This window comes from Gracilinanus agilis, chromosome 2 (genome assembly GCF_016433145.1).
Source record: "Gracilinanus agilis isolate LMUSP501 chromosome 2, AgileGrace, whole genome shotgun sequence".
In the NCBI taxonomy this organism is placed as follows: Eukaryota; Metazoa; Chordata; class Mammalia; order Didelphimorphia; family Didelphidae; genus Gracilinanus; species Gracilinanus agilis.
Genome location: NC_058131.1, coordinates 227,962,650 through 227,977,865, shown reverse-complemented (window position 1 = coordinate 227,977,865; position 15,216 = coordinate 227,962,650). Strand labels below are relative to the sequence as shown.

General features: G+C 36.2%; 1 protein-coding gene across 2 annotated transcripts; it reads left to right on the top strand.

Annotated features, from left to right (window-relative positions):
- Positions 1-329: 329 nt before the first annotated feature.
- Positions 330-14,521, top strand: YPEL5 (yippee like 5). Of its 2 annotated transcripts, XM_044660978.1 has the most exons (4): positions 330-378; positions 3,338-3,407; positions 8,855-9,028; positions 12,591-14,521. In XM_044660978.1, the coding sequence occupies exons 2-4, from the start codon at positions 3,366-3,368 to the stop codon at positions 12,813-12,815; spliced, it is 441 nt and encodes a 146-aa protein (XP_044516913.1). In that variant the 5' UTR covers positions 330-378; positions 3,338-3,365; the 3' UTR covers positions 12,816-14,521. The 2 variants fall into 2 exon arrangements, with proteins under 2 accessions (XP_044516913.1, XP_044516914.1); XM_044660979.1 differs by lacking the exons at positions 330-378; positions 3,338-3,407 and adding an exon at positions 4,766-4,839.
- The last annotated feature ends 695 nt before the right edge of the window (positions 14,522-15,216 follow it).

The window sequence follows — 15,216 nt, the reverse complement described above, 5'->3', positions numbered from 1 at the left end:
CTTCTGCCTTGAAGCCTATACACAGTATTGATTCACCAAGACCGAAGGTAAGGGTTTAAAAAAAAAAGTTATATTCTTTTGCTTATGAAAAAAGGCATGTGTTCTTTGGAATTATTGCTTGCATTTCTCTTTTTCCAGATTGTCCTTCACTTGATTATATTTATACTCTAAATCTCTGATTCTCTCTTGATGCTTCTTTAGATAATGTGGATTTTTTTTTAATTCTACTTGTTATTTCTGCTTCGTAGTCAATAAATTTTGACATTTATTCCTTCCAACTTTTTTCTCTTGTTTTTTTTTTTTTTCTTTTGCATCATTCTAGAATATCTTGTGCTTCCACGCTGTCTAGGGATTCCATGGGGTTCTGTGTTTTATCAGGTATTTGGTTCAATTTGCTTTTTCTTATAATATTTAGGGAAGTTTAAATTTTTTAAAAATTAGTCATCCTTCTAAATATCATATAATTTCTCTTTATCTTGTCTATCTTCTAGGTTTTTAATTGAAATGCTTGGTGGTTTTAACCTTTTTTATATTCCTTTGCTATTTGCTTCCGAACTCTTTCTTTTTGGAGGGTATTTTTGCCTGGGCTGCCTGGCAACTCTAATGTCCAATATTGGGGATTTTACTTTTCCTCTACTTCATTCCCTGCTCTGAGTTGGGAAGGAATGAAGGGGGTGAAGCAGACAGGACTGGCCTGGCTAGATTTGAGACCCACTTAATGTTGTCTGTCCCAGTTGTGTCCCTTCCATCTTTGTCTGGGCAGAATCAATGTTTCCTGCTCTTTGCAGAGTTGGAAGGAGGGCAGGATATGGATATTCTAACCAGTGCCTTGGCGATCCCTCACTTAGAGACTACCCCAAAACAGAAGGAAACCCAATTTCTTTCCCTACCCCTGATTTACATCCTGCAGTATATACTATATGTCTGTGTTATGTTCTACATTTTGTAGATGAGCAGCCATTTAAAGGGCTTGGAAATAGGAGATACCTACATTACATGTCTTGAGTTTTAATACCCATCACCTGTGTAACCCTGGACATGACTTCAAACTTTCCAACTCCATTCTTCACAAACTGGCATAACATATTTTGTGGTTCACACTTAACCCAAGTTATCAAGCTTTTTAGTCAATCAACTATTTTAGTAGGTGGTGGGGTATAATACTAGAAATTTGTCCACTCCAATAAAACAACTGAGGCAGACCTCCGAGCCAATAACTATTTATTAGAGGGACCTGGCCCCCTCAAAAAAATAGGATCCCAGACCTTCCTCTTAGTCTGAGACCCCTACCTTCTCCTAGAGTTCAGCTTTTATTCCCTTCAATACCCAGTCCTGGTCTTTGGTCAGGTCAGGCATCAGTGAGTTATCTCAATGGTGGGCGCCAAACTCTTGGTACGTCCCTTTGCCACATTGTTACCAAATAGTAGATGGACATGTAGCTGTCAGCTCACCACCACTCCTGCATCTTTGTGCCACTAACTTTATCATCAGGTCTGCTTTATCAGTAGATCCTCTTTAGTTTCTTGTTTAGGTGGACTTTTGTTTAATAAAGGTCACAAAGGAAGCAATACTGGGTGGAAGGGCTTTTTTCCATATTTAATATATTGTGGGACTTTACACACAGAGGCTTGTGACATTTGGGCAGAGGTTCCCCCTTCTAGTCATGTTGATTGCCTTCAAGTCATGTTGCCTAAGCTAAAGTCTGATATAGAAATGGGGAAAAAAGATTCTTGTTTCTAATAGTCATTAAACTGTGAACTATAAATGACTAACAACTTCTGATGACTGTTCCTGTAGGATTGCATTAGATTAGAGAATACTAATAAGTAACTAATCATTATCCCTATGAAATCACATTAAACTGGATAATAATGATTAGAACTAGTTATAGAAATACAATTATTGATTTAAAGTGGGTAGGGATTGACCAGAAATAGAGTTGGGGGATCAAATTATTTCTCACAAGGAAATAATCATTTGTTCTATACATTCCTATTTGCAAAAGAACACACATTCAGGAAGCAGAATGCTTTGATTCATTCCATGGTGTACTTATTTGTATCTTATTTAAAAGAGGAGAAAAATAGGATCAGGATTACAAAACCTTAGGAGGATAAGGTCATGTTTTGACAAGGTCTTCTAGACTTGACATGTACATCCCCACTAACCCTTCTACATATCTTTCCATCCTCTTTATTCATTACTCCTTTTTGCCCAATCAAACTTGCCGTTTTTCTTTTCCTCATACTTACCAGCATTCTTAAATAGGGTGTCTCTGTGCTTGAAATTTATTCCCTCCTTATCTTCATCTCATAGAAAGGCATCTTTTAAGACTTAGTTCAAGTGTACTACATTCTATGCAGTTTTTCATGATTTTTCCCCTGGCCAAAGTGCTAGTGCGCTCTCTCCCTAAATACCTTGTATTTGTTTTGCATTAATTACACACACATAATGTCTCCTTAATAGAATTGTAAATTTCTTGGGAGCAAGGAATATTTCATTTTTCTGATTTTGAATCCCCAGTTATGGAACATAGGTTAAAGATGGAGGCTCTACTTGTGATTTTATTGGCATAAAGAACTATTAGGTGAGGAAACTCCCTCTACCAATGCAGGTCAGCATCTTTCTGCAACTAAAGGCTTAACAAGTTTCCTAGAGCACTTAGAGGTTAATTGATTTGCCCAGTCACATAACTAGTTTATATTAGAAGCAGGATTTGGACCTGGGTCTTAGTCTCGAAGCCAGTTGTCTATCTGCTATGTGATATTATCTCTGCCTAACACATAGTAGGTAGTTAATTTACATTGATGGTACCTTTTCCCCTCCATACCTCTCTCCCACCTTTCTAAATACCATTTACTTTTCAGTTCTTGAGAGTAATCGTTATGGCTGCCTTTGTCTAAAACTCATCCAATCTTGTCAGCTGTGTAACTTGTCTGGTGTTTTATGGATTCAAGTGGTATTTAACTTAATTTAGTTTAATTAATTAATTTTAAAAGCCCTAACCTTCTATCTTAGAATCAATACTGTGTATTGGTTCCAAGACAGAAGATGGTAGGGCTAGGCAGTGAGAGTTATATAATTTGCCCAGGGTCACACAGGTAGGAAGTGTTTGAGGCCATATTTGAACTCAGGACCTCTCATTTCTAGGCCTGGCTTTTAATCCACTGAGCCATATAGCTGCCCCAGATCTTATACTTTATACTTTTAAAAATAACTTTTTAATTACACCTGTCATTTGTGTAAGTCTGTACTTGAATCACTGTAGTCTACTGTCATATATTAATGTCAAAATGCAAAATTTTCTCCCTAGCAAATTTGATTTCTGATTTTGTAGATATTCTCTGAGAATGGGGAGGTGATATATGGGAGGAAAAGAAGAATTATGGAGAATTGAGAGAGAAAAGGTACATTAAAAAAAGAGATCTTTATTGATATCCTTTGTTTATTTCTCCTCTGGAGCTATTTCTTATAACACAGAATTTTTACAGTTTTTAAAATTTAGAATATTTTTCCATGGTTACATGATTCATGTTCTTCCCCCCCCCTCCCCTCCCCATCCCTCTTTCCCTTCTTCCTCGAGGAGCTGGCAAGCAATTCCACTGGGTTATACATGTATCATTGTTCAAAACCTATCTTTTAACATCAAAACCCTAATTGTATCCTCATTGAATTACATGATCAATCATATGTTTTTCTTTTGCTTTTCTGTTCCCACAGTTCTTTCTCTGGATGTGGATAGCATTCTTTCTCATAAATTCCTCTGGATTGGCCTGGGTTATTGCATTGCTGCTAGTAGAAAAGTCTATTACATTTGATTGTGCCATAATGTATCAGTCTCTGTAACACAGAATTTTTAAAAAATTCATTAAAATTGGTCCACACATTGAGAAAATCTGATATTATCTATCCGAGGAGCTCAACTCCTAAAAAGGCACAGAAGAACAGAAGTGATATTGTCATTTCTGTCTTTTGGAGCTGAACTTGTTCTTTACAATTTTGCAACATTGAGATGCTATTATTTTACATCATTATTTCCATTTATCTGTTTTAGTCATTGTACGTATTGTTTTCCTGACCCTGCTTATTTCACTTTGTGTTGGTTTATTTAAGTCTATCGATGCTTCTTTCAGTATTCATCATGCTTAGTTTCTTAAATTGTATTTTAAATTATATTCATATACCACAATTTGTTTAGCCATTCCTCAGTTGATTAGCATCTGTTTTGTTTCCAGTTCTTTGTTCAGTTGTTTCAGTTGTAGCTGACTTTTTGTGAACCCATTTGGGATTTTCTTGGCAAAGATACTGGAATAGTCTAATTCATTTACAAATGAGGAAACTGAGGCAAACAGGGTTAAGTGACTTGGCCAGAGTTATACATTGTGAATATAGAAATAACTCTCCCCTTGTCTATTTTTAGCTAAGCAAATCAGGAACTTAAAGTACCTCTACTTACCATTAAGTACAGAATCCACAAGTCACTTACTGGAGTAAGCTTATACCTCCAAAGGCCAATTCTTCTCTCTCACACACACACACACACACACACACACACACACACACACACACACACACCCCGCCCCCTACCCCTTACCCCCCAGGCAGTGCTAGGCAAATTGAAAGACTGCCATTGGTTTCTGTGAAGAAGGAGGAGTGACAGGAAGTGATGTGGAAAAAGAAACATAAGAGACCAGCATGGTATAACATTCATTCCTTTCCTGGCTTCTGGAGAGATTGGTTCTGAAGATTCCTTTCTTTCTGGTGTTTGGAGTGAGTGGCTGAGATCCCTGCCTTGACTTGGAGGAGACCTTTCCCCTGGATCCTGCGTCAGCTAACTGGGTGAGTCGCTGAGATCCCTGCTTGGCTTTGGAGGAGGCTGCGTTGGTGGAACTCTGGCTGAAGACACCACCAGGACCTCTGGCTGAGGATTACCAGGAAATCCACATGGAGATCAGACTTGGGGAGGCCCTGCTGAGGCTGAGCTGGAACCTGGAGCAGCATTTAGGGTGGTAGGCTAGACCAGCGATGGACAAACTTTTTAAAGAGGGGGCCAAAGGAAAGGAAATGCTCATCTGTCAGTCTGTTTCTAAGGCAGCTCTTTCGAAGTTTCATTGTATTGTATCCTACTCATTGTATTCGTCAGATTAGGAATAATATGTGGTTTGATAGAACATTTCAGGGGGCTGCATCTGGATGGCAGGCTTTAGTTTGCCCATAGCTGGGCTAGACAATCCTCTTCTTACATTTTTCCACTTTCACTCTTTCCACCTTTTTGTAAATAAAGCTGCTAAAAGTCATTTTGACTTAAGCTGTAAAATTTTTAAATCGGTGACCACAATATTGTTTTATAATTCTCATATTTAGTTAAAAGCCCTAAATTTAACTCTCACAACACCTGCTTAAGTGCCTGAAGGTTAGATTTGAACTCATGAAGCTAAATATTCTGCATCCAGGCATGGCACTCTATCTACTGTGTCACTTAGCTGGCCTTCCAGTTCTTTACTACCACAAAATGTAAATATGTTGGTGGCTTTAAAGTCTCCCTTTAAAAAAATTTTTTTTTATTAATAACCTTCTTGAAGTATATGCCTAAAAGTAAAATCTGGGTCAAAGGGTATGATCATTTTTTGTCTTTATTTGCTTAATTCTGAATTGGAAAGTCACATTTAATTTCATACCAACCCCTATATAAGTTTTTCTTTAATATTCTCAAAACCTTAATAATTCCTTCCACTAATAATTAGCTATTTGAGAGCCTAGTATAGTGAGGCACTATGTAAAACTCCATTATAAAATACTTTGTTGTAATACTGATTTTTCTTATGAGTTAAATGGTATTCCCATTTTGTAGTATTTTTTGTTTGACTATAATGGCATATTGCATTGGTATTTCCCATGTTCCAGACAGAAGTATTAATGAGGTTTCTAATATAAAACAAATATGTGCTGTTTTTAGAGATCCATGGTGTATATATGAATTCCTGGAGTTGCATGTTTCTAACATGCTAAAGAAAAGATTAATGCTTTAAGTATTATTTTTGTTGTGTTCCAATAGTCTGTGTATTGTTGCAAAATAAAGAAGTTTCCCTTTAATATGAAAACCAAAAAAAGGACAAGTGTGACAAAGCTACAGACTAATAAAAAAATAGATTCTTATAGATCTAAGTGAAAGAATAAGAGGAACAATTTATAAAGTTTTAACCTGTAGTTAGAAATTCTATAACAAACTGTTTTCTTTTGTAATAGTGGAGTCTTCTACATGTGGACTCTAGTATAATAATCTCTAATGTGCTTCTTGAAGAATAATGGCACTAAAGAAAATAGCCATGGGAAGAAAGAGGCAATAAGCTAGACAAAATGTATATGGAGGATATCTGTTGGAGGAGACAAATTTGAGGCCACTGAAGAAGTGATTCTCAAAATGTCTGAAAGAGGAAGGTAGGAAATGCTCTGGCGTGAAGAAGGATTCAGATCTTATTGTAAGAAAGGTGGGGGGAGAGCTGTTTAAGAGAATATTAGTAGTTACTAATATGTATGTCTGCTTTCATATTTGTATAAGATCTAAGATTAATTTTCACATATAAGAAGAACATTTTTGATAAAGATCAAATGGCAAAATAGGCAGGCTTTCACACATGCATTCTACCATAGGAATATTACTTTTAATATCCAGTTGGCTAACTAAAGGATGCAGTGAATAAAGATTCCACTATTGCTTATTGTATAACTATTAAAAAACTTGGTTTTAATTACTCACCTTAAGACTCCTTCAGCAAGGCCTTTTCTTCTACATACATTAAAATCAAACAAGATTTTTTTATGGAAGATTTATGAGAGGACATGATCAAGAGTGATAAAGGATAAAAAGGTGTGGATGGCTTTGTAATCTGTACCATAGAGTTAGTTCCCACATTTCTGAGATGATATATCCATCAATATCAAAATATTACTTCATCCTTTATTTGGAAAAGTTGAATTCAGAAAGAAAGGGCACTATTCTTTCACTGACTTTCTTATTTATAAAATCCCATATATATTTTGAGTATGAAGATGTATTATAGAGTGTTAAAACTGTTATTAGTACAGTTTTCTGTATTTAAACATTCAAAAGTATTTAAAGAACTTAAGACATTGATTTGAATTTATTTCTCTCACCTGGAATATTAAATATAATGAATGTTTGGGTTTTGTGCATTTTTGAGAATCTTGAACTTTTCTATGGCATTATATGTGAATAGAATTATTATTTTTAAAAATTATTTAAAATATTTTCCCACAGTTACATGATTCATGATTTTTCCCACCCCTCTTCCCTCCCCCCTCCTGGAGCTGACAAGCAATTCCTCTGGGTTATGCATATATCATTGTTCAAAACCTATTTCCATGTTATATTTTGCAATAGGGTGATCTTTTAAGGCCAATACCCCAATCATCCCTGTCGAACCGCATGATCAATGATGTTTTTCTTCTGCGTTTTTACTCCAACAGTTCTTTCTCTGGATGTGGATAGTGTTCTTTCTCATAAGTTCTTCAGGATTGGCCTGGGTCATTTGCATCCTGCTGGTAGAAAAGTCTATTACATTTGATTGTACCATAATGTATCAGTCTCTGTGTACAATGTTCTCCTAGTTCTGCTCCTTTCACTCTGCATCAATTCTTGGAGATCTTTGCAGTTGAGAATAGCATTGAGTAAGAAAGTACTTTCTCATTTAGAGGATATATCTTATCCTCCTCAGCTTTATCTTTACCATTAAAATGTAAACTCCTTGTCAGTTTTATTGACAGGTTACTTTTTTAGTTAAAGCACTACAATGAATTTGTTACTCTCTAGTTCAAATTCATGATTCTTGAACTATGCTCAGGTTACATTATTTCTCTTGTCACTTTTAATATTCCAACCAACTCCATTCTCTTGTAGACAAGTAACTTAAGTGGCACAGTAAAGAAACACTGGTCCTAGAATCAGGAAGGTCTGAGTTTAATTGTGACTTAGAAACCTAGCAGTGTGACCTTGACAAATAATTTAATATGTTTTCCTCAGTTTGCCTCAACTCTACCTACCTTGCAGGGATCGAGTGAGACATGTGTAAATGTCTGGGACATAGCAGATGATGATGATGTTGTTGTCATCTTGATCGTACCTCCAAGCCTCCTTTGTTTGTTCCTCCATGTTTGATCATTCCTCCATGCCTTTTCTCCATCTGAACTGTATTCCTTAAGTGCCCCCTTTTCTGTAATTTTTCCCTCTTTTCTGCTAATTTATCTGCTTTGCAAGATAAATAAAAACTTATTTTTATTTGCTTTATACTTATCAGAGCACTTTTTAAACCATTATCTTTTTTTTTTTAACCCTTAACTTCTGTGTATTGGCTCATAGGCGGAAGGGTGGTAAGGGTGGGCAATGGGGGTCAAGTGACTTGCCCAGGGTCACACAGCTGGGAAGTGTCTGAGGTCAGATTTGAACCTAGGACCTCCTGTCTCTAGGCCTGACTCTCAATCCACTGAGCTACCCAGCTGTCCCCTTAAGCCATTATCTTATTTAAACCTTATGACTCTTGTAGGAGGTTGACAGTACAATTGTCATCCTCATTTTAAAGTTGTAGAAACTGAAATGAAAGTTAAGCACCTTGCTTAACCTTGCTTAAGCACACATCTAGTTAGCTGGCAAAATCAACATTTAAATTCATATATATGTATATAATCAGTTTTTTCTATTAAATAGACATTCTATATCTTTAGACATTACTCTTCAGAGGATAAGATCTCTTCTATAAATAACTATTGCTCCTAGCAGAGTAGGTGTATGATCAATGTGTTTTTATGGTTATAGTACATCTCTTCTTTTTGTTCTTAGGTTTTTAGAGCTTGGAATAAACAACAGATAAAAATGGGCAGAATTTTCCTTGATCACATTGGTGGGACTCGCCTGTTCTCCTGTGCAAACTGTGATACAATCTTGACTAACCGCTCAGAACTCATCTCTACTCGTTTCACAGGAGCTACTGGAAGAGCTTTTCTTTTCAACAAGGTGGGTAAGAAAATAAGTGTTGACTTATGTTCTAGAAATATAAATCCTCTTTTATCGAATAGAAATAGATTTGACAGTGCCTGTCCTGGTTCTGTTTTCCTGTATTGAAGTTTTTCTTTGGAAATTTCTTTACATACACCTTTGTTTTCTATCTCAGTCGGATCCTAGATTTAAAGCAGAAAGGGACTTTATAGGTCTTTTTGACCAATCCTCTCATTTTTTCTGATGAAGAAATTGAGGCACAAAATGGTTAGTGACTATCCAGAAACATTAAATGACTTAAGAACAAATGAGTGGTCTGAGGGGGAATTTGAATTGAGGTCTTCCAGATTCAAGTTTAGTACCCTTTGCACTATTGTATCACTGGGCATTTATGCTTAATTGGCTTAAATAGTTAAAATTTTAAAATCTCTAAGCTAAAGGAAAGGCTTTTGAAATAATCCCAACTCAGAGCCAAACATATCATCTTTAGAGAGCTAATCTCACATAGAAAATGAACAGTTCCCCATAGAGAAGTGACTATAACTTTATCATAGGATTTAGAGTTGGAAGTGACCTTAAATCTCATCTTATCTAGTCCCCTCATTTTACAGATGAAGAAACTGAGGACAGAGGAGAGAATATGACTTGTTTTCAGGTAGTGAGCAGCAGTGACAGAATTTCAGCCTGGCCTTTTTAATTAGTGAGAGCTAATAAGAATTCCCATTCTGTTTTTTTAGTACTTATAGCTACTAGAGAAATTCTCATCTGTGGTAAGAAATGTATAGTTAAAATTACATAAGACTTAAGAATTGAAAGAGACCCCAGAAGCCATCTAGTCAAATTTGTACCTGAAAAATTTCACAAGTTTGTACCTATCCTTTTGTTGAATACTTCTACTGACTGAGAATTCTCTGTGTCCTGAAGCACCTCATTCCGCTTTTGAATAACTAATTGTTGGAGTATTTCTGGTTATTGATTCTAAATCTGATTCTGTGTAATTTTCTCCCTAGTACTCTGTCCTTTGGGATTGAGTTGACTATCCTCTTTGACATGACAACACTCTTTAGATTTGAAGACAGCAGTCATCAGTCATATATCCCTTTCCCTCCAGATTAAGAGAAGGCTAAATGTCCCCAGCTCCTTTTGGATTCAGCTTTATGGTTAACTGCAAGTTCAGGCTGATGGTGACCCAGTAGTAGACTACTAATTATATTACATAATATTCTGATTGTAACTGGTAATATTTTATAGTATGTTCTTGTAGCTTAGGAAAAGGTCAGGAAAGATACTCTTGCAAACTGAAATATTTGGATATAATGCAAGATTACTATATTCTTTTCTTTAGACACTTTTATCACTCACTTGCTGAAGCAGGATTATTGAACAATAATATTAACAAATTGGAAATTAAAATTAAAAAATTCTACTATATAACTCCCTATGTACCAAAAAATCCTTTTCAGTTTTATTTCCCAGCATCTTTGTCAGTTTATTTGTTTCTGACTTAACCATCATGTATTGAAGACTATCTTTTCTTAGACTGATTCAAGTCAATTCTGATCTTTTTGCTATATGTTCAGTATGGGCACTGACCAAAAAAAAGGTTTTTCTTGTTATATTTTTATGTCTACAATCACTTCTCTACCATGATCATAGATAAAATATGATTTCTTCTCTTCATTATTTAGCATTGCCAAAAAATGTATTTTTAAGGTCTTAGCAGCAATTGGTACCAATCAGTCAATGTACATTTATTAAATGCTTTCCATGTCATAGACATTGTGCTTTTCCAAACTTTTCAAGAGGCTTTCTTTCTTCCCAGCTAGTTGATTAAAATGACTGGGTTCATCATGGACTAGTAAACATTTATATATCTTTTTCCTAATGATTCTTTGCACTTTAAACAGTGAGCTATAGACAAACACTATCTCACTTTAGTGGTCCATTTAGTATTTTGTCCATCAGTAATTTCAGGTACGTATTGAGGCACTGCTATGTAACGAAAAAATGATTAGATGACCCTGACTTTGAGCCATATTTTACCCTGAAATTATTTGGCACTGAAATATGATTTTTTTTTTAATAGGTGATTAGTTCAGTGTTAAAGAATTTTCTGTATAAAGTAAGTGAATGAAGAAAGAATGTTCACATCAGCATTCACTGGCCAAATTTGAAATGATGAAGGCCATGATGAAAATATTGCAGCTTAAGCTGAGGAAAAAATATTTTAAATTTAATGTCTAGCAACAATGCTATGTAATACACATTTAAATATTTAGTAACTCTTTGAAAATTGTCTGTCTTATGCTTAATTTAACATGAGTTCTACATGTTCAAGGAGCATTGTGGTATAAGGGATGTTGAGTGAGCCTTGGAGACCTTGGTTCAAGTCCCATCTCTGATTTTTTTTTGTGACCCTGTACAAATAATTTCTTCATGCTGTAGGAAATGCTCTGAGATTCTTTAAATTCCAGAGAATGTGCCAACCTGTCTTGATAGGAGTTTCCTCAACCAAGAGTATCTTATACCAATGAAATCACAAATCTAGTTAATCCCTCTCTGTATCTATACATTCATCTAAGAATCCTGGGACTTCTCAAGGAGGGTTTGTGTGCTAATAATCACCTTTATCTTGATTGCTCTAACTTAGAATTCATTCCATTCTTCCTATTCACAGCCACCGTTTCTTGTTCCATCTTTTGTTTCCAGGTTTATAACATAATACTCACTTTCATGTACTCTACAGTCCAATTACATTTAACCTACATGCCGTCCCTCACACAATATTCTACCTCATGTCTCCTTGCCTTTGTATAGGTTGCCTCTCATCTTCTGCTTTTTAAGAGTCTGTAGTTTCCATTAAAACTCAACTCCGTCAGTACCTCCTGTTACATGAGACCGTTCTTCATTTCCTTCCTTCCCTATTACCTTGTATTTATTTTTAATATTTTAATATCTGTCATATCTGTCTGTATATATGCTTCTCCCTAATAAATGTAATCTCCTTAAGGATAGAAATGCTTTCATTTTCTTTTTAATATAGGATCTTAACAAATATGTTTTAGTTAATCATTAAGGAATTATGGGAAGTCATAGTATAATTGATATTGATAGGAAGAAACAGCTTTGAAGTCAGGAAAATCTGGGTTTATGTTCTGCTCTTAACCCATACTAGTTGTGACCTTGAGAATCAGTAGCAATGAGTGAGTTTCCCCACTTGAAAGTGCTCTATACTGATGAAAGCACAGTCTGTACCAAAACAAAATCTGAAAAAAAATATGTCTACTTATTAAGTGATTATATTAGTGCCATTTCACCTGTTTCTTTGCAATGTTTGCCATCAAATTATGGACACCTCTACTTTAACCAGATTAGTTATAGAATTTTCTTATTGTTAAGCTTGTACAAGAAACTCAATTCCTCAAGACTCATTATTTAAACATCTATACATCCAGTAGAGTACTACCCCACATTTCCAGAAAATTTGGTGTGTTGGAATGCAAAAGTTTCCCTTTCCGTAGCTGTGGACTTAGCAACAAATGATACTCATTTATTTCTTTGAAAACTTTTTCCTCTATAGGTAGTTAACCTTCAGTACAGTGAAGTTCAGGACCGGGTTATGCTCACTGGCCGCCACATGGTTCGAGATGTGAGCTGCAAAAACTGCAACAGCAAACTTGGCTGGATCTATGAGTTTGCCACTGAAGACAGCCAGCGTTATAAGGAAGGTCGTGTGATTCTGGAGCGGGCTCTTGTCCGAGAAAGCGAGGGCTTTGAAGAGCACGTACCCTCTGATAATTCTTGAAGAGAAGAAGCTCGCCGTCTTTTCCCAGGTCTCCTTCACTGAAACAGAAAAAAAAATCTACTTACATACACTGTCACCTTAGCATCAGAGTCGGATTCATGAACTGTGGAACAAGAGGTGGAGAGAATTGGAGGTGGAACCTTTCTTTTTTTTTTTAACTTTATATTTTCCATCCAACAGCTGTGTGTAGAGGGAGTATTATGCAGATGCCATTATCTTTTTTTTCCTTTTCTCTTACGTTTTACATCTTTAAGCTGAATAGTGTATCTGCAGCTATATGGTGGGTGAAAGGGAAAACAAATCTGGGCTAATAGAGTGAAATCAGTGTTTTTAGTGTGAACTTTGGAGGTAAAATAGAAGTCAAGTATGGTTTTTAAGCTTCTTTGGGGGACTTAATTTTAATTTTTTTTTAAACCAGTTATTTCACCTGATTTGCTAGCTTCAGATAAGAGATCCGAATTTGTGACCAGCGCTAAAGGTTCAGTGTTAGTGTGGCTCGTGCTGGCCATTGTGCCATATTCTTGTGGGGGTTGAACAGTAGCACAGAGCCCATTCTTCCTTGTCAGTCTTGGCCCAAAGATGTCACCATTGCTAGTTACTTGTCACCACATACTTGGTGTTGATTGGAAACTTTTCAGAAATGGGGCAGAACTGCTTGGATGTCCTTTTTTCCATGTAACTTAAGCATAATAATTATAAATAAAGAAATAGTTGGATGTTTCTGGTCCTGTGTTACTTTAACAATCAAAAGTTTAAATGATGAGAATATGATAAGTAATGATTACAATAGTGAATGTTTTTCTTTTCATCTCTACTCCAGATTCACTAAATGTAAGAGGTTACTGCAATCTGTTTAAACTAAAATATCCTATTTTTAAACCCACAATGTTGTAGTTAGAGGGGGAAAAAAAGAGTTGAACAGAATGTCAGTGTGCATCCATGCAGAAAGCATATAATTTGCATCTGTTTAAAAAAGGGGGAGACAACAAAACAGCCTCTCTTCCAATAATATGTCACACAGGGGCTTGGTATATCCCTCATTTGATGCACAATCTTTCTGACAGGTCTTTACATCCTAGTACTTGGACCAGCCAAATAGATTCATTTTTTTGTGATTAATACCAGAATCCCTCTTAGGAATTCAGCTATTGAAATCAAAACTTATATTAGTTCCTCAGTAAAGAGGGACATGAAGTTTGACTCAGGGCATATGTCCACATTTCCTGACATTGGAGAATTCACATGAAATTTGCAGTTGTACTTGAAATATTGGCCCATATTCCTTCTGACACTCCAGTATTTTCCACTGGTCAAATAGAGGCCGTTAAAAATAACTTGAGTGCACCATCCACACATATCCATGGCATTTCTAGATCTATCTGATTAGAAAGAAGACTCTGGCCTGGTCAGACCTTCAATCTTCAGCAGCCATCTCTGCCTGCTAGACATTGAAGATGTCTGCTCAACTTGGTTAGGACCATGCTCTTTCTTATCTGATCTCTAGGCTCTTGGTTAGATAAATGTCTCCTGTTAACTACAGACAATATTGTAATTGAATTAAGATGCACAAAAAATGATCTTTCCTTCACCAAGGAAACCCCTTGGCTTATTTGCATATTGGTCTTTTGACAAACAAATTCATAGTGGCATGTTTTGCCTGCAGCACTCTGTATGTTTGCTGTTACAATAAAGTATGTTTTGTCCTGTATTGTCTCAGCACTGTTTACTTTCTAGTGAGTTTTGACTTGTCTCATTAGGTCTGGGGGGGGAAGGGGACATGTATGACTGAGGTGGGATGGAGAGCTGCATTGAGGGCAGCATTGAGGGGAGACAATGTAATATGATGGAGAAAAACACTGACTGTTGAGTCAGAGGATCTAGATTAATTTTTAATTTTTACTGCCACTGACTTGATAAGTCACTCAACTTCCCTCTCTATAAAATGAGGGGACTTAACTTAAATGGTCTCTGAGGTCCCTTCCAATTCTAGATCTATAATCTCCATGATTCTTTCTACTACTGTTCCTCCTTAAGCACTACTTCTGGGCTTGGGGTAGATACATGGAAATAACTAAACCTTTGCTTGCTCCTGCATACTAAATTTTATTTGTATAGTGCTATCAAGTTTTGTTTTCCTCACAAAATCTATAAGCTAGGGCAGCTGGGTAGCTCAGTGGAGTGAGAGTCAGGCCTAGAGACAGGAGGTCCCAGGTTCAAACCCGGCCTCAGCCACTTCCCAGCTGTGTGACCCTGGGCAAGTCACTTGACTCCCATTGCCCACCCTTACCACTCTTCCACCTATGAGACAATACACCGAAGTACAAGGGTTTAAAAAAAAATCTATAAGGTAAATAGTATAACTATTAGCCCCATTATTTTTTTTACAGATGAAGAAACATTC

Bases quoted from the DNA above. Each gene is read 5' to 3' on its own strand.
- YPEL5 (XM_044660978.1), top strand. From the start codon at position 3,366: ATGGGAGGAAAAGAAGAATTATGGAGAATTGAGAGAGAAAAG. The intron at 3,408-8,854 runs GTACATTAAAAA...TTTTGTTCTTAG, and splicing joins GGAGAATTGAGAGAGAAAAG to GTTTTTAGAGCTTGGAATAA. The intron at 9,029-12,590 runs GTGGGTAAGAAA...TTTCCTCTATAG, and splicing joins GAGCTTTTCTTTTCAACAAG to GTAGTTAACCTTCAGTACAG.